Below are 22,581 nucleotides of genomic sequence, written 5' to 3' on the forward strand. Positions count from 1 at the left end.
TTATTCTGACATGCCTCTCTTTCTTCATTCTCCAAAAAGCTGACAGCAAGAGCAATCAGGGATGTCATACAGCGAATATCAGAGTTCAAAAGGAACAGAGGAACAGAAGCATGGCAGTATGTTTTCTAGAAAAGCGTTAATTCTTTACTCTTACTATGCTGATGAATCACATATTGAAAGAGAATGTATTTTTAAAACTGTGTTAATAATCTGTGTTTCAGAGAACATGCAATTTTAGCATATATTTTAAAGGGTCTCTTGGACAGTGCCTCAACTATGCAAGAGTAAGTGGAAGCAGCATGTTGATTTTCAGTGTGCTGCTAGATTGTATTTGTGTGCATTTGATGTTCTTCTTTAATAACCTCAAGTAAAAGGCTGAATGAATTCAACAACAGTAGCTGAAAAAAGTGCAATGAGTCATATTATAGGAAAATGGAGAAAAGGATACAGGACTCTCCACTGAACACAATCCTATATTGTAGGCAATCTGTGATAACACCCTTTTCATTTCAGTTCAGTCCCATAAAATTACCACTAACATTACAACTCATGCAGAACACAGATAAATGTAAAAATGTCACAGAATTCTTCCAGATGGGACTTTTAGTTCCACTAGATCACCATCTACTTTTTTACTTGTCTAATATTTCATTACAACCTTCCATAAGTTAATTTTCTTTCCACTGACCATGTAAATCACAAATCAATTTTCATTTAAAATGCCTGACTACAGATTGCTCCTGAAAGCTCAAAGTATATGCTTCAGTGAGCTCTCCAACATTCTTAATGCACATTAGAAAAATGTTGTGGTTTTTTAAAAATCTTTTTAAGGAATTAATTTTACATTAAGGTCTGGCATGAGACCCAAGTAGTGGTACTCCTCCTTTCCCTCTCCACCTTCCTGCCTCTAAAATGCAGGTATATTTTTGAAATGTAACTGTATGCAGAGATAAAAGTCTTTCATGACAATGACATTTGATCTTAAAGCAAAAGCTCAGACAAAACCATAAACTGCTTTAGATTTGCAGAAAGCAGAGATGATTACTTAATCTCAAACCCTTACTGCAATTGTATACTTCTCAAGGGGAAAGAAGAGAGAAAAAGAAGAAAAAGAGGAAACCATTCACAGTTCGGACATTGGCTGTGTTTTATTTGAACAAATTTTTTTTCTTATTACTAACAGAACCTTTGTTTGGGCTAAAATATACAACTGAATATTGCTAATTTTACTTATGGAAGCAGCCACTCTAAAGCCAATTGGGTATACCTGTGAGACAACCAGGATTCAGCCTTTAAAACAACCTGTAAGAAATGTTTCATAGGAATACCCAGAAAATATCCTGAAATAGTATTCTCCAAAATATTCTTACATTAATTTAAACATAATGTTCTCCCCCTACAAACATAATTTGGCAGACTGGACTTTGGAAACATATTTTCTATGGCTAGTTTTGCTATTGTTCTGCTGAGAAACACAGGGCAGTCACTTCATTACTCTGTGCCTTAGTTTCTCCATTAGAAAACAGTGGATCATTAAAATGACCTTTTTCATATTAAATAGGACCACTTAAATGAGCTGGCACATGCATAAGCATTTGTTAAATCATTAAGAGACAGGAGTGTTCTAGTGGTCATTTAACTCTTTTTTTGCAGATAGGAACAGAGAATGGATATTTCCATGCTGTCTAATCTCGGGTTGTTTTCTTGTGTTCTTGGTACTTGAGCAACATGGTCTGGTGGGAGAAGGAAAGGTTTTATCTGTTCTTGGAACACAAAGGAATTGTAACCCTTTCAAATAGCATGACCCCAGATCACTGAAGTTTAATGAATTGATTAAGAGCAAGAGAAGAGAGAAGAATGGGTCCTCCAAATCTCTCTCCTGATCTGAACCCACATGCAAGCCTTTCCTTCACTCTCTTCTCTGCTTACCTAGCATATCCATATTTACCATGTTTCCCTCCACCTTTGGGATTGTCCTTCCATCTTGGAAGTTCACTTCCATGCTGTTTTGCACCGCTCTATCACAGGTCTTTGCCAGACAGTACAGCTTTGAATGCGAAGTTCTTGAAGCACTCTGACATTGGAATTCTAGCTTGAGGGTGATGGAGAGAGTGTCAGTTTAAATAAGGCTGAGTGCTCACGACAATTGAAAGTAGTTCTGCATTAAGTGGGGCTCTTTCTCATAATGTGGTATGTCAGTGCTGACCACTCAAATGGGGGAAGGGAAAGGCTCTTGAGCAGTCTCTGTAAATAGGGTCCTGTCAAACCATTTGCAGGTTATAGTCAACTAAGGCTTGAGGGTTTTCACATGGGGATTTTTAAAACCCAAACTCACAAATGTCAACAGGACCTCAAGCATCACATCTAATGTGAATCTGCCTCACTAAAACTGAGAGTTGAGGGCCTCTGGATTTGGCTCTGTGCTGGCATATCACAATCACCACTTAGAGCTGACCATTTACTTGCAACAATGATGTGGAATCACTTCAGAAGAGGTGTGTGGAAAAATTTTTACTTTACTTCCTGATTAGAGAAAACCCACCATCTAAGAAGGAAGCTATTCAAAACACTTAAGTTTCCAAGATGCCATCTATTAGTACTCATTGGAATCTTTATGGAGTAGGGATTACTATGAAGACAAGCTGTCTGGTCCTCTAACAAGACTTCTAAAGTCAACTACTTTATTTTCAGCTAAATAAACAAGAAGTTGGTTGGGTTATGTGACCAATCAGTAAAAGGTCCACAAAAATATTCAGCATTGGAGATGCCTGTGAGTTGGTTCATTTGAGTGGCTAGCTAAATTTACTTTCTCTTTTCCATTTGCCTGGACATCTAAGAAACAGAAGGCTATGCTTTTTTTTCCACCAGCAACAGATTGAAAAATGCCTCTAATAATCAAGAGGTGTACAAACAAAGAGAAATCCCAATTAGACTGACCAGAAAGCATGCTAGACAGTTGAATGCCTTTCCATTAACTAGATCCTCTACACCTTACTTTGTGAAATTCTTCTCAGGAATAGTTTCTGTTCCTCAGCCTACTGGACAGAGTCTCCTGGATGAAGGAGCTAGCAGTAGAATCATATGTACATGCTCAAAGGTGTCAGTTGGAATGAGAAAAAGAACATATCCAAAGGCATGTAAGAAAGAATAGGAAAGCAGAGACTTCTCACAAAAACTGTGCACTCTCCTGAGAGTATTTTTAACCACTCATGCTTTCATGTAGTTCTGAGTACTTCTTGATGAGGAGACTAACATCTGTGCAAAAAACATGACACTTGGTAAGCTTATGTTTCCACCAGTAAATACAGATCAGAACTTCAGATTTAGACCTACATGTCCATTTCAGTACCTATCAATAGATTCATGTACACACAACATACAGGCATTCCATGTTCAGCATTTTGTCTTCAATTACTAAACAGTTGCTAAAATCAGACCTGCCAAGCTAAATTTAATTGCAGGCGCTGATGGCAGAGAGCTATTTGTTACATAAACCACACAGTCCTGCAACCTGGGTACTCAGTGCTCTAACAGAAGCCTCTACTTAAATTACATTGCTCTGAATCATAAAGAGTGGGGATTTGGTTTCATTGCTTATACAGTAGTCACCAACTACTTGGTAAGTATATCTACCTCAATGTTAGCAAGTGATTTGCTGTAGTATGAGAGGATGACTGGACAGAGGCGGTTGGTTCCGAGTCCCTTTCACTCCCTCTACTTGCAGTTCAGGGTTTTTACTTTGGACTGTATTTACTCTGGTTTCTTGAACCGAATATATGGGTCTCAAAGCTGTCCAAAGGGCCAGTGTTAGTTTGGTCCTTTTTGTCTCCACTTGAGTCTGGAATGCAATTTGAGTGCACTTGTAGTGGAATTTCTAGTTTAGTTTCCTTCAGAAGAAATCTGGTCTGTATAGGTCAAACTAACATGAGGCAAATGGTGAAAACAGAGGGATTAATTTCAAGTCTGCTCTACCTCTCTGAAACAAAATATTTTATGAACGATGGCTTAATTCCTGCCTTCCTACACCACTTCCATGAAAACTTTTCCCATATTAATATCAGTAAGTTTAGGCTTCTCAGCCCTGGTTTCTAATATCCACTATTTCATTTGAATGAAATATGAAATATGAAATTATCAGATCAGGAGACAAAGACAAGGCAAGTGGAATGGGACTGTGTATAAATTGTTCTGTATTGGAAATCTCATCCCATTCTGTTTTTATTTTTCTTCAAGTAAGATAATTATATTTGTATAGGCATAGGCATAGATATAGATTAGATGTTACATTACAAAGCCACAAGGGTTCCTGATCTTGTTAACATGACGGTTGTCATAGTTTGTTTTGTTTTGCATGAGCAAGAGCTCATTACTAAGAACTGTTGTCATTCACATTGAATTGTGTCTTCTTAATGTAGCATTTCTGAAATGAATGGCAGGACATATACATTTCAGTTCAAACTGTACCTCAGAGTCTGGCTTCCACTGAAATCAGTGGGGCTTCAGAACAAAGGAAGCTTTATAGCTTGCATTTTTCCGAGCATGCCCTAGCCTCTTGTTCATGGTGCTTTTAAGAAAAGCCAAAAGTGATTTTCATACCATGCTGCTTTCAGGCATTATTTCAGCTGGTCTATTTGGCTACCTTCTCTACTAGGTTACTTACATACTTGCAGTCTCCTAGGCTCAAAAGATGATATAGTTCTTTATATTCCTTGCAGTGCAGTAGGATGCTATGATGCAAATATACAAGCAAATATACAACCCTGTCTCAGTTATCCAGAACATGTATAGTTGTATAGTTTGCAGTGCAGAAGAGGTGAACTAAAACTGAGTTTGACTGCTCAGGAGGGTAATAGCAGCACTGCTTTTGCATCAGTCCCCTGCCAGGCAATCTATAGACTGGTTGCTCTGGAGGGAATCACTTACCCTCCAAACTAAGATACCAGATATGCAATAGCCTACAAAAAGGTTTTAAAAGTAGAGAGAAAACCAGGGGGAAAGATTAAGATAATTTACCCTTGTATATTGTATTCATCATAAATCCCGTTGTCAGCATCTATTCAACCATGTACCTGGCAAACTTCTGTTTCTATCCCCTCCATAAAGGCCTCCATCATACAGAGAGTTGCGTACCTTTCATGGTTTTATAATAAACTGGAAGTGAGTAACAGTGCGATATCAAAGGAAATAAAACTCCAGTTGCTATTGCTGCTGGGGTTGCCTTCTGAATGTGGCTTATACAATATTTCATCTGTGCTGACACCTTTCACTCTCAATTATTTGGCTGCTGTCAAAACAAATCAATCATATTATAGTACTGTGTCTTCATGTTACCATTCCACTGCAAGTTAGCTGCATTAGCTTTGAAATATATGGAAGTATAAAATTTATCTCTATTATTTATTTAATACAACTTTCTCCCTTGTGAGTTATCTCACAAACACAGCTAACTCAAATTATCTGATGTCAAACATTCAATATATAAAAATACCACTAAGAAATTTTAAAATAATGGCACTCATGGGAACAAAAATGCATAAAGATACACTTGATAAATCTTATACTTAGAATCAATAATATTCTTTTAAGAAATGGGGCAAATAGTATATGTTTTTAATTTTGGTTACGACTGCCTTAGCTGCTCATATTAGATAAATGGACATAACTTTGAATGACCACTTCTGCTAAAGCAGAGTAAAACAAATATTTAAAGAACTGGGTTTTTTACTAGTAAAATGAAAGGCTGGCAGGGGGAATCTGGGACTGGACATTTTTTAAAGATGCTACAGTGCTGGGAGGGGGACACAGTCTTCTTTTGCAATTCCTAAGCACTGGTTTAGGAAAAGGAAAGCTAAAATCTTGAACAGAGAATCTGAAAGTGATTGCTCTGATCAGATGTTAGACTTAGCAGTTTTCAGAAAACAGAAACAAAATTTGTTCTTGAGAGGTTTTATTCTTTTAAAAATAAGCAAAATAAAAGAAAAAACTTTCAGGCTGCCAATAACTGAATTTCTTCAAAATGTTCTACTATCATTTCATTACTTTTTAGACAGGATTCTTGTCCTGTTACAATTGCATCTTCTAAAATACAGAAGCCAAATATAATAGGAAAATCACAACAGTTTTATCACCTCCAGAAGGTGGAGGTTGTTCTGGAGTAACAACTTCTTCAGTTATTACTGATGATGGAATTGGAAATTAGTTACACAGTACAAAATATATTCAGGAATACTTGGATTGTGAATAGCTTAAAAAGATGAAATAAGAAGGTTAGATATAACCAGCTCTGGATGAGGAAAGGCACAAGAAACTGAAATGGGATCTGAGAAACAGAAAGGAAAAGATATTGTAAATCCAAAGCATCGGCACTTAGTTGAATGAAATTAATCACTGAAAGTTAGATGAGTACCTTGTCTTTATGCTGAAGATTTATTTTTAACATTGTATAATTTATCATAGCAAAACACAACTAAGTGAAAGAAGAGTCTGTAAGGTATGTCAGGTCTACAGATGATTAAGTTTAAAAGCAATATTCATGTTAAAATAAACAAGCAAAAAAACTATAGCAGGCAATTGCCCAAGAGCCTGTATGGTGTTGGATCTTATTAACCTTGGTGGAAACCTCCAGTCTTTTTCTGACCTGTAAAAGCTCACAAGGTCCAAAATAAGGAAAATTCAACTTATTATTGCAGCTACTGAAAAAGAGCCTAGACTCTTTTATGTCTATGAACTAAAACAAGACTTAAGAATCTAGAACATTTAGCAAAGATCTAACTGTGCTTGAGGAGCTCAAGGCATCTAACAGCAGTGATTTAAGCCACTTCATAGGAAAGCATAACTGCTAACTATCCACACATTCGTTTACAGGTGGGAAAAGTTGCAAAAAACATGTTGGAATCGTCTTCCATTACATGGGACACCTGGGTCAAAACACAGAGCAAAAAGGTCTCAGGTCTGTGCTTTCTGCTAAATCTGTCAGAGTAATACGCTTGTAAAGACTAAACATTCAAGGAATGAAAGCAGCTTCAGAGATCAGCAGCAAAATGAAATGGAGGCCTGAAGATCTCCATGAGTACAGCTTACTACTCTGGGGACATAAGATTGCATAAAGATCTGGGGACAAGAAAACTTGAGGAAGATTCACTTTCATAATTTATGGTGTCACCAGATAGGTCCTGTTCCCATTTCTGGAGCAATCTCAGTGGTAGATGGAATTTTTTCTCAAATAGAAAAAAAAAAGGAAAAAAAATGCTATAAAATGTTTCAAGATGCATAAACTTAAAGATTTTAATAAGAGAGTCATAAGATGCCTTCAGAACTTTCCGTGACAGTAAAAAAAAAAAAAAAAAAAGAGGTCTCCATAAAGAGGAGGTATATGGTTGTTCTGTGGTACAGAACCACATAGACATTAAAAAAATTGGCTTTTAGGTGGTTGACTCATATGTCCCATGCATTCAAAATTCACACTATTAAAAATACCCATAAACCCAGTTGTTCAATAAAGACTTTGTTCTTTTTATGAGTCTCTAAATATATATGTGCTTGATTAGAATCTCACTGGTGAATCCGGAACACAAGTTTGTATCCAGGGAGTTTTTAAAACATGAATCATAGGGATTTTATTAATTCAAAGACCATGGAAAAATAAAGGAAATTAAACCACAAATACTATAAACGTCTGACTTAAATCCACTAAGGTAAGGAAATCAAGAGTGAAGGCTGCAAATCCATCCTGGTAATCCTTCTACACCTCTATTGCAGTAGAAAGTCTTGGATCAGCATGAGAATCATATGTGCATACACCGTATAGATATACCCATCCCTTTGTATGTGATCTAGATGTACCCACCTATTTGCATGTGATCCACTACTGCATGTGGCATGTGTGCCACAATGCGGAGATGAGGAACAGAGTGGCAAACACTAGCTAAGTTCTTCACTTGCATTTGAAATTTCTTGGCTTTTGCAAGATTACAGTAAGTTAAGTGCTTCACACTATTAGAATGAGTTTTTTCTACATTAATTTAAATTGTCATAGTCTAAATTCAACAAGAGCTCCTGGAAACAGGTGCAAATATATACTTAAAAAGTGTCATTAAAATGCATCCATTGACAGAAATTTCACTTATAATCCTGCACACAGAATATTCCTGCCAGGAGCACTATCAGTCTGAGTCAGAGCTCAATAAAGGTGTATGTTCCCCAAAACAACCAGATCTCACATACCAGTCATGCCACAACTCCTAGCTCAGTGGTCATGTCTGCTAGAGGATAGTTAACCAATAAGTTTTTGGTGGAAAGTTTGGGGATGTTGGAGTAGTCTTACTTCTGTCTTTCCCATCGGCTTCTTGGCATACAAGTCTGGAAACTGAGACTCTGTCAAAACTTGGCCTGCAATGTTTAAGCAGGTGTGAACACTTTGATTTCAGAATTAATTTGATCTACATCACATCATTACTCCTTATTGATGCTGTTCCATAACCATCAGTAGAAAAAAAATAGGCATGTCTGAGGTCTATTTTGTGTGGAAGTCAACAACAGCACACACAAACATTAAGACTACTGCATTTTAATGCCTCTGATGGTAGGCTTTTAACTTATGGAGCAGAAAATCCAAACAACAAATAGCTAAACACTCTGCAAGTGATCAATAAACAACTAGTAACTAAATAAAGACCTGAACCTTTCACATTCCCTCTCTGAAAGCAGCAATTTGCAACTGAACAAGATGAGCAATTAACATGGGGCCAACACATTCTCGCAGGAGAAGCATTGTATGATGGGGAAAAAAGAAACAAATAAACAAACAGCCCAGTAAGGTTCTTTCTGTACTACCTTCAGAAGAGCAGGTTTTACCCTTTCTTCCAAAAGCAAATTATGCCTCCCAAAAAGAACATTTCCTCGGAGACCAGACAGAGACAATCCATCCCATCTTCTGCATATTACTTCAGTTATCCTAAAACATAGTTTGGGTGTAACACAGCTGTTAGCCAGAGAAAACCTGCTAATCCACAGATGCTCTGTGAATGCCACAGTGTCCTTACAGATCTCTTCTATTTCTTTGCACGTACTAAGCTAGGGAGGTTTGTCTTGGGGGTTGGCTAACCCCTTCTTTGTGTAAGTGAGCACTTCACAGTGACTGTATTTTGTGCAGCATTTATACAGAGATAGGAGAGGTATATTTGGTTTGAGGGCTTCACAGAAATTGCTATGAGTGCAGCTCTTTTTCTTGGTTCTTGTCATTCTTGTTCTGGTTATGTTAGTACACAGCAAAAGTACCTGGGAATAAACTATTCCTCTAAGTGAAACATCATTTTGATTATTACTGACATTGGTGCTCATTAAAATACATAACTGAAACACTGCCTTTCTGTAGACTCTGAAAGCTATTTCATGTTACTTGAAGAGGAATACAAATGAATAGGGACTGTATCACTTTAGTTAAAAGGGAAAAATGTTCTAAGAAACTGGAATTTGGACTCTAGATCAGTAAGCAATTGAGGTTTGTAGTTTACGTCTTTTCTGTCTGTTTTTTGTTTTTCATCTCTCTCTGATTTCTGATTTTTACGGTCTGTGTACATGGAGGAATGCAGACAGAGCATATTTACTTTATCTGTTACACAATTAATTATACAAATCTCTGTTCAGATGAAACAAGATCTAATAAATGTAAACAATATGTTTTTTTTCCTTTTGTTACTATTGTCTTTACCTAACATTCTTTTTGACTGATCTCCACATAAAAAAACCTTTTTAATTTTTTTAACCATTTTCTATATCTATTGTAACCCATATCAGTGCATTTTAATGGCTGTCTCCTATCTCTAAGGTGCTTAATACATTTCCCCTTCCATTGTGTTGCTGCTAAAATATGACCTGCCACTGTTTAAATAATGTAATTTAATGATTTCACATTTTCAGCCATGCAAGGCTTCCTTTCAGCACTGAAGCCTTTCACTAATGATTTAGAGAGATAGTTTGTTCTCATTTCTTTCACAACTCAAGACTGAAAAACTCTGACTTGTAAATAAATTATTGACATCCACTTTAGGAACAGTACAATGGGTAGTAGAAATAAAATACACAAAGTTTCTGTGGCATGAGGCTACAATCTCTAACTTGTTGATTTCTTTCAGGGTTCAAGTGTCATTCTGTATCAGTGCACACATTTAGAAGACTTGGGTCATTGCTATGTGCTATAATATATTTGGACCAACCCTTTGCAGAGAGACTCCCAAATTGTTATCCATGGTGTGTGAGTGGCCAGCAGTGAGCTGACAGACAACACTGTCATTTTCTAATTTCAAACATACATACTATACTAAAAAAATAGCTCAAATACATTACTTTTTCAGCTAAAACTGCTTTGGCTGTCATGGAAAAGTGAATAAAATGAGAGGACAGTTGTTAACAACTCCCTATCACTGGAATACCTTCCCACTTCTCAGTTATTTCAACAGGAAATCCACAGGGTTAAAAATGACATTAAGAAAACAAGACAGAACAAACTCAGCCCCCTCCCCCCCAAAGGTATCTTTCTGTTCAGCTATACAAAAATATTACATCGAGACATAAAAATCAGATGGGCTTAGGGAGAGAATGTCTTTTCATGAATATCAGCTCCCAGGCATTACTGAATACTCTGAGATGAAGCAACTACTTGTCCCTTGGAGAGACTCTTGAGAAGGATAACTAAAATTAAAAAATAGAACACACTCCTCCCCAAACCCAGAAAAATCTGACATGGCAAAAGACATGCAGAACCTGAAACTGTTCAGCCCATAGAAAAGTTTCCTGAAGACAGTAAGATGAATATTGATGACTTCAAGTTTGGATGTTTAAGAGAAAAGCCGGCAGACTATTTTCTGCATTAAGTCAATAAAGACAGGCCAAGAGCAAAAGACAGAAAACCTGCTGTCTTGTGGGGTACTTGCCTCACTTTTTCCCTTCTGACAACCTCACCATTTTTATTGTGACATCTCCAAAATCTTAGGTAAGCATGGGTGTGCTCCAGCTGTAATTCTAAGAAATAGTGAAGGGAAAACAAGTGTGTAAATTTCTCAGGACAACAACTTTCATGGATGGTTTTTAAACTTTTATCTTCAGTGCTTTTAGGGGATTACAATAAAAAGTTACGGTCGCTGATTTTACGGTTTTCTTCAAAGAACTGTTGGTGGAAAGCCAAAATTCCATAGGTAAATCTGTGTTACGTTCAGGGACTTCAGTTTTCACTAAGGCAGATAGTTCTATTCTGCCATCAACCCTCTTTCATCGCAGTAAATTTTATTCCTTGCATATTCATTGTGCATATGAAATTTGCTTACCTGAAGCCAGGGAAAACATATTTTTCTAAGTTTCACAGCAAGACTTTACACATTCACCTTCCTTTCTTTGTTTACACACATTTGATGTATTTGCTCAGGGACCAGATACAGTATAGCAGTGCGTATGGCAAATGACATAGTGTAATGCACAGAAAATAATCAAGTATGTATGAAGAAAAGAAGTTTTGAAAGAGGTTTGATTTGGTCCAAACCTCTTTTCACTTACAGCAGCGAAATTCCTATCAACTTAGTGGTGGCTCAGGACCATATAGCAACTGAACAATTTAAGACAAATACCTTTGGGAAAAAAAATCTTATTTATAGGTAACTGACAAGTGAAGAATAGGCAATTTCACTAAGCTATACTGTGTGAGTAATTTCCATGTCATTAATCGCTCCATTTTACCAATGTCTTAACTTTTAAAAGACACTTTCGTTTTCTCATTTTAAATACTTAACATATCTCCTCTATGATTCCTATCACTGAGTGTTATTTTGTCTTTCCACAGGTGAGGATGTTTATTATTTTATCCAGTAACCCTGAGGTCTTATTACCTTGAACCAGACCTGAAAGTTCACGAGAAGAAAATCAGTGAAACATGTATGTGGATCACAGAAAATGTAATGGAGTTACTCCCATGATCAACATTCAGTGTGAATTCAAGTACTGTGTTAGACCGGACCTTTTATGAATTCATACATTATTCAAAAAGTTTTCGGGGTGTCTTTTGAGTTACCTAACAAGGGTAGTTTGTGATGAAGAGCTTAGAAATTTACTTATGACAAAAGAAAGATAAGAGAAGACCCAGCTCACAGAAGCTGTGAACACCCAGCTCACAGGAGCTGTGGACCTCTCTGCTTGACTTCACTGAAAATTCAGGGACAGTAGATGAGACAACAACAGGAGTAATAAGACAGGTTCAAAAAAATCATGAAAACATGTCCCCCAGTCATCAAAGCTGACCGTGCCACAGTGAGGTTTAAGAGATGGAAGCTGATAATTATGGTCTGATTTCGCCCAAAGGAATTACCGAAACTGTGTTGAAGCATGGGCTTTTATGAGTCTTCCTAAAAAAGTGCTGGCTACAAAAGAGAACACATATTCTATGAGTATCTTTCAACCAACCACAAAAAACAGGCACCAGAAGTCAATCAGGTTCAATGGAACTGATGATACCACACAACACTCTCACCTGATTCCTACCCTCATTCACACACGCATCGGGTAGTGGGCTGTAGAGGAAGCAACAGCAGTTTACAACTGTGATTCAGGGTGGTTAAGAGCTATTGACCAAGCTGTTTTACTGTCTTGTGTATCAGCTCCAGTTCCAAATACTGAGGGCAGGCAGTAGCACTTGCTTAGAAGATAGGGAAGGAAGGGTACAGAACACAACAAACAGCAACACAACTAAATAAATTCATGAGTTCTGTTCCTTTCAGATATTTTATGGAAGGTATGATTACGTTCATAGACAGGGTACTGTACCTGTTGCTTCAGCAAGTCCCTCTTTGATCCCGTGCTCCTGTCTACCAGTAAAGATTATAAGGGAACTTTTTCATCTGGTATAAGGTCATGGCTTGTAAAATTCATTTGGCAGCAGAGTTGCCCCTTTTAGCCAGCAATTAGACATCCGTGGCTAAAATAAAGAGCAAAGGTTGCCTGGCTTAATCCCTGCTCTCCAGCTTTGCAACATAGGGTGAATAAATGACATAAGAACTGCACAAGCTTATGTTTATTTAGAATACAACATACCCAGCAACTGTAACCTGGAGCACTTCAGAGTGGAAGGATACATTTTTATAATGCCTGTTTCTTCATTAAGATTTCATCATCCACCTACACTAAAAAGCTACTTCCCCTTCACTTTGTTCTATCTGCTTTTACCCACTCCTGTTCCTGCATTATTTTTTTAATCTGCAGTTCCCTACTTTACATGTACTCTCAAATTTTAAACAAGCAAAATTTGTGCATTAGTGTGTCCTTTTCATCTATGATTTATGAATGACAGGTTCTTTGGTGCAGCTTAATGGTATGAGAGAGACATTATTTTAAACATTAAAGTGAAAACCATTTACAACTATGATAAGAGAGGTCTGTTGACATTAAACTTTAAAACATGCACAAGGTAAAGGCAAGTAGTTGCTCCAACAGGTGAGAATAGTATGCATGTGCTTTGTAAGGGAGTTTGTTTAACACATGAGCTGTCTCTTCGCTTTCTCTGTTTCACAACCGGTAGGCTCTGATGCTTCAAACAACACGCCCAGTAATCAGCAGCCACCAGAGTTTGATAACTAAAAAGTATTTAGGGCACAGTGCAGAGGATTCATTTAAAAAAATTACCATTTTATTTGAGAAAAACTTTTCCTACCATTTACATCAGAAAGAAATAACAATAAATAAATAAATCTAAAGAGTTAAAGCTTTATTTTGACACTTCCTGTTCACACCTTTATCACTTTTGCACTGGACAATCACTGCTTTTACTATCTTCTTTCTTTAAGTACAATTCTATTGTAAGATATTGGCTAACTTGCTATGTTTTGTTCAGTTCTGTACAGCAGCAACTGCATTCTGAGAAGCACCAACATAGTTAGGAATAGTAAATAAATACTATCTGTATTTTATATCATATGTATTTGGATTGAGTACTGTTACTAACAGCATTAGATGCATTGATTTAACAGGAGAGAATACTAGAGAAGAAAAGAGATCTTCTAGAACAGCTTTCAGTCTGATTTTAGACCACAGAGAAAATGCAGCAGATTTTTTAGGGTAGAACAGTTGCAAATATGGTACAGCTCAGATAATGGGGAGGATGCATACAGAGATTGACTTTTTGATTGTTACTTGGCAGAACCTTATTGATAAAGCAGACCTCCCACAGCAAGAATGAAAACGTATCTGGGACAAGGACGACAGCTGAGAAAACTCTGATCTTATTATAAAAGGGGCTTTTTTTTTTTTTTTGGGTTTTTTTTTAAGTTATTTTCATGTGATACTGTGTTTTTAGTTGCCTCCATTAGAGCACCATAGCTGCTCTAATCAGCAGTGGTGAAACAAGATGTGTGGTGCAGTCAACACACTGGAAGAAAGGGATGCCATCTAGAGGGACCTCAATAGGCTTGAGAGGTAGGCCAATGAAAACCTCATGATGTTCAGCAAATCATATTGAAAGGTCCTACACCTGGGTTGTGGCAAACCCAGGCACACCTACAGGTTGGGCAGAGAACTGAGAGCAGCCCTGCAGAGAACGATTTGGGGTGACGGGTGATGAAAAACTGAACGTGAGCCAGCAGTGTGTGCTCACAGCCCAGAAAGCCAATGGAATCCTGGACTGTATCAAAAGGAATGTGGCCAGCAGGTTGAGGGAGGTGATTCTCCCCCTTCTCTGCTCTTGTGAGACTCCACCTGGAGTACTGCATACCGTTCTGGTGGCCCCAACATAAGAATGTTATGGAACTGTTGGAGCAAGTCCAGAGGAGAGCCATGAAGATAAGTGGACTGGAGCACCTCTGTTATGAAGGCAGACTGAGAAGGTTGGGGCTGTTCAGCCTGGAGAAGAGAAGGTTGCATGGAGACCTCATAGCAACCTTCCAGTGTCTGAAGAGGGCTTACAGGAAAGACAGAGAGGGACTGTTTTTCAGGAACTGTAGTGATGGGTACAAATTGAAAGACTGGATATTAGGAAGAAATTTTTTACTGTGAGGGTGGTGAGACACTGGAACAGTTGCCCAAGGAGGCCATGGAAGCCCCAACCCTGGCAGTATTCAAGGCCAGGTTGGATAATGCCTTGAGCAACCTGGTCTAGTAAGAGGTGTCCCTGCCCATGGCAGGGGTGCTTGAGACTACAGGATCTTTAAGGTTCATTCCAACCCCTTAGCATTCTGTGATTTTATGATTCTATGATTTCAAATTTTAAAGTAAGCTGTGATTAGAGAACACTGATCACTGATGACAGAAAAAGCCTAATGAATCATCCAAGTAGTTTACATCACTGACCCATAGAATGGATCCACCTCCAATATGTTTTTTAAAAATGTAAATATCCCTTGAGTATCTCTCAAGCATTCAAAAACAAGCCAGGCAATAACTTTCAATATGCATGGACAGCAACATTTGATTTGGAAAAGAGATCACTTGTTTTAAAGGAGAGATGATGGAAAACAAACAAGTGAAAGAACCTATTAGAAAAATGACCAGCATGACTTACCTTGTAGATTTTGCAATGGCAAAGTCATGATGCCTCCTGCTGCAGCTGCTGCTACCAGTCCTTGGATGTTGGTGAGATTCGCTGTAGGTAGAGTTAGGACAAGTCCTTGTTGGCCCCCCAGCTGCCCAGCCATGTTGAAAGGAATAAGGATTGGCTGATTAAGGGCTGGAGTGCCTCCTGGCATCACCCCTGCTACTGCTGAGGCTAATTGTTGGGCTGTCAGTAGCTGCTGTAAGAAACCACAAACACAAAGCTATTGTACTGTGTATAGCTCAGTATTGCACGCTTATAACTCTTCTGGCTTGGGATCCTTCATGTTCCATTACAGATATGCACTGCTTCCAATATCTTAAAGCACACATTTTCACCAACACAGAAAGTTTTGACAGTCTGAAACTGTAAGCCCAATCATGTTGCATGGTAGCAATCCCAGCTGAATTTAGACTGGAAAATTCATTACACATTCGCCAAAGATAAGTTATGAATGAAAGAAAGTCTAACTCAAGTCAGCCTACAAGTACCTAAATACCAACATTTCCCAAATCTTCCCAGTTGTATACTGATTGGTAACAACAGAATACACTATAGTAACAACTATCAGAAACTTTGTGGACCAAGACTGTCCTAGAAAGTGGAAGAATATCGAGTATCTTTTTAGAGTATGGCTGGACTTGGATAAAATTGTGAAGTGCGATGGAAAATATTTAAAAATCTCATTAAGTACCTACACTGTGCTCAACAGAAAATAAATACCTGGCAGAAAAGATAATGAAATGTCTTACTAATGCAAGAGCTGTGTGTGACAGGTAGAATTGTCAGAGCCAAAGGTGTTGTATTAAAATTGTACAAGATTTTTAATATTAAGTTTTTACACTTATTTCAAAAGTAATTTACATAAGAAATTCAAATAATTTAACCTCTTAAATATGCAAAACTGCTTAGGTTTTATTTTAGAAAAACATATAAAAAACTGATCTTGCCAAACATGACTTCTAAACCATACACAATTCATATGTGCACCTTTTCTGTAACATTGAATGCAGCCAAAGAGAAACACATCTACATTACACAGATCAAAGATGATCAGTCATGGTTATTTATTTTTTATAAAATTGTACGTTTCAATTAGTTGAAAGAAAAGATACTGACCTGAGGTCCAATAGGGAATGCAGGATGGGACTGACTGGGTTGGTGCTGGTCTGCTGGGCTTGTGTCAGGCAGCACTGTGTTTCCTCTGGCCTCTGAAATCCAAAGAGCAAAGTGACTTTAATATCAAGCCTGGGGACTGCCACGTTACCTCCTACTCTGATGTCACATAACATGAAGCCGAAAATTATATGTTAAAGTACTTTATCAATAACTCAAGCACTCAAATCACTTATCAGCTGCATAAATTATGCTAACATTCATTCAGACCAGTCAACTCATTCAAGGAGTTACAGAAATTTGACAGCAGTGAAACCGAAGATATCATCAACCCAGTTAATGTGGGTTGCATTATACATCAATTTACGTAGTCTACATGAGCACTCCGCGCATGTGGGAAATGCATTTTTTTATGCTTAGGTGAACATCAGCCATTGTAATTTCTGGAAGCAAAAATTATCTGAAAAACAGTGAAGTCACATCTACTTTCTATCTTAATAAAGCATTTTCTTTTGTCAGTTACTGAGGCAGCAAAGACTCTACTATGCAGAATAAAAAGGTACTATTATAACTGGAAACTGGTATGCTTCCAAATAACATCTTGTTTTTTAAATTGCGTGTGGAGGTTGAGCAAAACTCTGTGAAACCAAGGAATTTCCAGCATTTATTGAGATGATCAATATCCAACAAACTATACACTGGGCACTAATGACTTGCTAAACACTGATGCCTTAAGCCCCTAATGTTGTTTTTTTTTTATTTTTCTAATATTTGTAAGACTTGTAAGTTTTATAAGGAGGTTTTAAAAGCAGCATCCCTCCCTCCTTTGTCCCTTGTCCCTTTCCCTTTCTGCAGTACCCTTGTTTATACATTCCTTAACACTCTTACCCCATTCTATGCTCCCCATATCAATCCTACTTCTGAATACAGCAGAAATGTTTAGTCTTTTGTCAAGGCAGGGCCTAGATTGTTGGCAGAACAGCATATCAGGGCCTAAACCACAGAATATGGTCAAGAATTAGGTAACTATGTACCCTTTGTGCTCTGATGATGGTGAAGATGGGATGAATAAGGGGTCCCGAAATACACCCCAGACCCATTTTAAGGGGGTGGACCCGGGGCGGAACAGAGTAAAGGCCGCAGGGTGGGCACATCTGGGATTGGATGGATGGTATTATAAAATGTAACCTCTCAGGCACGGCCTGCGCGCGCGTCCTGTAACATCTTAGCCTTGGCAGAATAAACCCTTTCTTATCTCACCCCTAATTAACTGCTCTGGAGATTTTTTCAGCACCAAAATACCACGGCAACAACACAAAACACAGTCCAGCCCTACTGGATTTTGCTGAAGTCTGCAATATCGATTTGAAAGGGAAGAAGAGAAATAAAAACATCTTATCAGTTGTAAGAAAGACCAAGGTGTTTTCAAAACTACATCCCAATCCTCCACTTTCACTGAGGGAAGGGCTTGCACTGATTCACACAGTTTGTCAGCACTGATGGCATGATCAGGCCCACACTGATCTTTGAAGTTATAAGAATGACAGCAAGTATCAAACATAGCTGCAAGAGTATTGTGGTCTCTTGTAAATAAAATCCTGGCAATAGCACCAGGTTTGCTGGTTGGTACAATACCTCCTGTTCTGTTATTTTTTTTTCTGATGAGTGGTTGAAATTCTTTTCTAAGTAAACCTTAACAAGATGCTCTTTTCCACTTTGTCCTATGAATAGCAGGAGAATTCAGAACCAGTTTCTTGGCACATCCTTGAGTGGTAAGGAAAAAGGATACGATTCTGTCATACTTATAAATTTTAAAGAGGGTATTATCAGCTCATTTAAAAAAAATTCTTTTATATATTCTCCAAGGGGAACAACTTATAAATAATGGAAATGTGAGAAAAAAATCCACCTTCACCACATTAAGGTACAAATAAAACAGACTGCTACACATTATTCAATTGACTTCTCTCTCTACAGCAAGGCATCAATCATAACAGAATTTTAGAATTAGATTAAACAATAAATGTGCAGAGTTATTATGCAGAAATCTGAAAATCTGATTAATTTGTAAATATTTTTGTGTGGTCTCAAAAACTCAGAAATGGATGTTTTTCTGGAAATACTTACAAATGGTCCGTTGAAATATCTGATTTGGAACTAATAAAATCATAAAAACTTGCTGATATTTTATAAAGATCAAGTCTGTAAAAATACGTTTGGCATTTTAATGATCACTGTCATTTAATAATGAGAATAAGCTGACCTACAATAATCAGTGAGTATTCTAACAATTGCCTAATAATGTGCAAAAACAGGTGCAGTCACCAAACTTTTTATCTGCAATTTACAAATTTGAGTTAAATGAAAAGAGAGATATGTGAGACTCAGTGAAAACTGTTTCTTTCAAATGCATAACAATCCTAGTTGTCATCCCTAAGACCAAAGATAGGGTTTCCCCAGTACAGGTCCCTTCTATACAAAAAAACCACTATGTTACTAAACATAATTTTTCCTTTGGTAATTTCCACATACTGTTATGATCCTTTTTTTTTAATCTTCTCATCACAGTGGTATGTATAAAGTGGTATTAGATCAAAGGCTCAATACCAATGAAAATATCACTCCCCATTAAGATCAAGTCTTATAAATCAATTTTATTTATGTAATTTTAAGGACTGAGAATTCTGTCTTTGTGTGTTATTTAATTAATATTAAAACAAGCTCCTGATAATCTGTCAAATCATTAAATTATCCTATGAAAGCTTTGGGAAAAAAACAAAACCAAAGTCAAATATTGACTAGTATTAGATTTTATTTCAATTTCTATAGCTTGAGCTCTCAGAAAATAAATAATAGGTTCTGAAAAAATATACCTGTGCTTTAGTATTCTTTTTTCCATGGTACAGCTATCCAAAGAACAACTGATTTCTGCTATCTGTACCCTAAGGATTTTCAATATTTGATCTCACAATCTTTGTGTAGTACAAGTTGATTATACATCAAGACAAAATTAATTACACTCCTTTCCTTTTGCATTGTACTAATTGGAATCACTTAGGATTACATTCCTTTCACACAGTTACTCACCACAGATGATCCTTGTTTTTTATTTCAGTGCTCAAATCTCTGCCTGCTGCTTCTAATTTACTTTCCCTAAGATGCAGGCATCTGAGGAAAACAGCACACACTTTCACATGCACTCATGGGGTCTTAGGTGGCATCCTAAATGAAATTATCCATGCCATATTCTCAGACTGAAATTCTCACATCTCTCCTGCACCTTCTAGTCCATCTGCTATAACAACCAGTTGAGTCAAGAAAATGCAAGGGAAAATCTACCTGCTGGGCTGGCAATAAATACAGTGAAGTGAGGATTTCAGGGTTAAGCTCTGTTGCATCACACACAGCGGCAGCATTTTTCCTTGCTGTATTCAGTGAGACACACAGGTCAATGCTCCCAGGAAGGCAAAGCAGAGCACAAAACACTGGTAGAAGGCTACTTTTCCTTTTCTACCTTATAATGTTGACTGGGTGGATTCCCTTGTTTTCAGAGGAGTCAGGACAGCCCTGTCTATATCTGATTTCTCTACAACTTCTGATTAACAGATTTATTGCTACGAATTTGGAAAAATACCTTCATTAGGACCAACTGCCCTAAACTGGTAGCAAGCCATCCCCTACATGGTTTCTACCCTCTGTTTTACTGCCTTTATTTGGGAGCTGATTAGTTACAGATGCTGGAATGACCTCTGCAGGTAAATTATTCCCCTGTCTGAATTCCAATCTTCACTAATAAAAATGGACTGTCAAAATCTAGCCTGGATTTCCACTTGTCCAGATCCAGGCCATTACCTTCTGTTAGGCTATTCTTCAACTCTGTCCAGCTTTCTATCACTGAAGGAAGGAACTAGGACTCATAACAGTCCCTATGGAGTTGAGGAGCTACCAGCAGCACCTTCTCTGTTCTCAACTATGCCTTCCAGAGGTTGCACTCTTGTTATACCTCCAACTGGTGGTGCACAAGGGGCAAGGAGAAGGCAATAAAAGGCACTTACTCTGGAAAGAGAGCCAATTCTCCTTAACACCATTTGTCCAGAGAAGTAGCTAAGACTTCTCTTATAACCGGGTGCTAATATCACAGCCTAGGTCAATTGCTCAATAGTACCATCGGAACAGACGGTTGTGCTACTGCCATAGTACCGCCATGACTGTAGGCAAGGCTTTAATATTTAATAAGCAGTATTCATCATATGTGATTCATCATAAATTAATTATGAATTATATAATGCATACGTTCACCTCTCATCCCACCAAGGGGCTGGAAGGGCATGACATAATAAAAAATTGAAGTGCACTGTAAACACTGTAAAATAACCTTCTTAAAATAAAATATTATTTAAAATAAAGCTAAGTAAAACCAAGGAAACATTTTGTCCTCTTATCAAAAAGAGAAAAAAACCCTCCCCAAACCAAGTGAAAAACCATGTTGTACAATATATGGTTTTAAAAAGAGAAAACAACAAGACAAACATCAGAAGAAAAAAGAAATTCCGCATCCCAAGGCCCAAGGCCTCTGAGCCTCATACAAAATTACAACTGTAAATGTACTAGTTATTAACAGGCTTTCCACAGTTTGTTTCCTTTTTGTTTCTTACGCATTTTCAGCAATACAAACGGTAATTCAGTTCTAAGTGTCTTTATCTTCCAGTACCCCAAGAAGGAGAGAACGCTCTAATTCCCCACTTTAAACTAATGGGGAAGAGGGACTCCGATCTGGATTCTCATATAAGCACCATTTAGGCACCTAGATACCCTCAGCTGTGGTTACACTGTTCAGGAAAACATGTCAAAACACAAAACTGCTCTGTGGCTCCTGGCTGCTCCAGGGCTACCAACAGTTCTGACAAGGTGAGCCTGTATGTGCTCCCCAGCATCCTCTCTTGGATGCAATGCCCTTGTCTCACCAGTGTCCTATGCTTGCAGGGAACCTGCAGCTGACTTGCAGATGGAACTATACTGAAGAGCAACACAGAATAGACAATTGAGTGCATCAAACTTGTACATCCAGCTCTGCCCTGGCCCTTCTGCGGATGTGTTCTTGTGCCTGCTCAAAGGCACACTGGCATCTCTTTTCGAACTCTGAACCAAAGCTCACTCAAAGCCAATGACCAAATTGCAGCATAGGACTAGTCTCAGCAGATTATCTGGATATGCTCTTCAAGAATGAATTCAATATGTCTCACATTTGTATCAGACCCATGGAGATGCTAGGCCACCTCTCTTTAGTACTCAATGCTTTGAAAAATAAGCAAGATCAAATTTAATAATACTAGATTTTCAGTAATCAAAAGAACACATAAATCCTTCTGAGATTTAAGCAAATATTTTAAATGAAGCAACATTAATAAAAGAACACAACATTTCAAAGAACAGTTCATATTAAAATCTTTAGATACAGTTCCAAAATGTGACATTAAATTACTTGCATTTATCTCTCAGTTACCGTAACAATAAGAAATCAAGAGTAGACATTTTTAATCACTGAGACAACTCCCAGTAAAGATACAGCTTTGAGAATGAAATAATTAAAAATACTATCTGGGAGAAATATAGTTCTTACATTTAAAAAACTAATAAACTCACTGTCTGAGCATATAATATAGCTGCATTTAGAGCAAAAGCAATATTATCAGGAGAAAAAATGTAACTTTCAAAGAAATTAAACAAACTATTATCAGGTATGGTGTGTGGAAGTCCATCATCTCTGATTAAAGTAACTCATCTCTTCATTAAATGAACCCTTAACTGTGAACAATTATACCAAGAAAAATCTTGTTGAACAAAATTTAGTAGCTGAAAGAAAAAGATGCAACTGATAATGAAAAAAATAACATACCTCCCAA

The 22,581-nt window shown here is 37.5% G+C and overlaps 1 protein-coding gene across 2 annotated transcripts in view; it reads right to left on the minus strand.

Annotated features, from left to right (window-relative positions):
* The window catches only part of POU6F2 (POU class 6 homeobox 2), a 249,658-nt gene that overhangs the window by 160,269 nt on the left and 66,808 nt on the right, over positions 1 to 22,581 (minus strand). For both annotated transcript variants that reach the window (XM_027711981.2, XM_027711980.2), the window contains 2 exons: positions 16,682 to 16,773; positions 15,533 to 15,761 (listed from right to left, as the gene is read on the minus strand). In XM_027711981.2, the coding sequence (XP_027567782.1) occupies positions 15,533 to 15,761; positions 16,682 to 16,773 (321 nt within the window). The remainder of the gene's footprint in view (positions 1 to 15,532; positions 15,762 to 16,681; positions 16,774 to 22,581) is intronic.

This window comes from Pipra filicauda, unplaced genomic scaffold (assembly GCF_003945595.2).
Source record: "Pipra filicauda isolate LSUMZ 115617 unplaced genomic scaffold, ASM394559v2 scaffold137_size4652046_pilon, whole genome shotgun sequence".
Taxonomy (NCBI): domain Eukaryota; kingdom Metazoa; phylum Chordata; class Aves; order Passeriformes; family Pipridae; genus Pipra; species Pipra filicauda.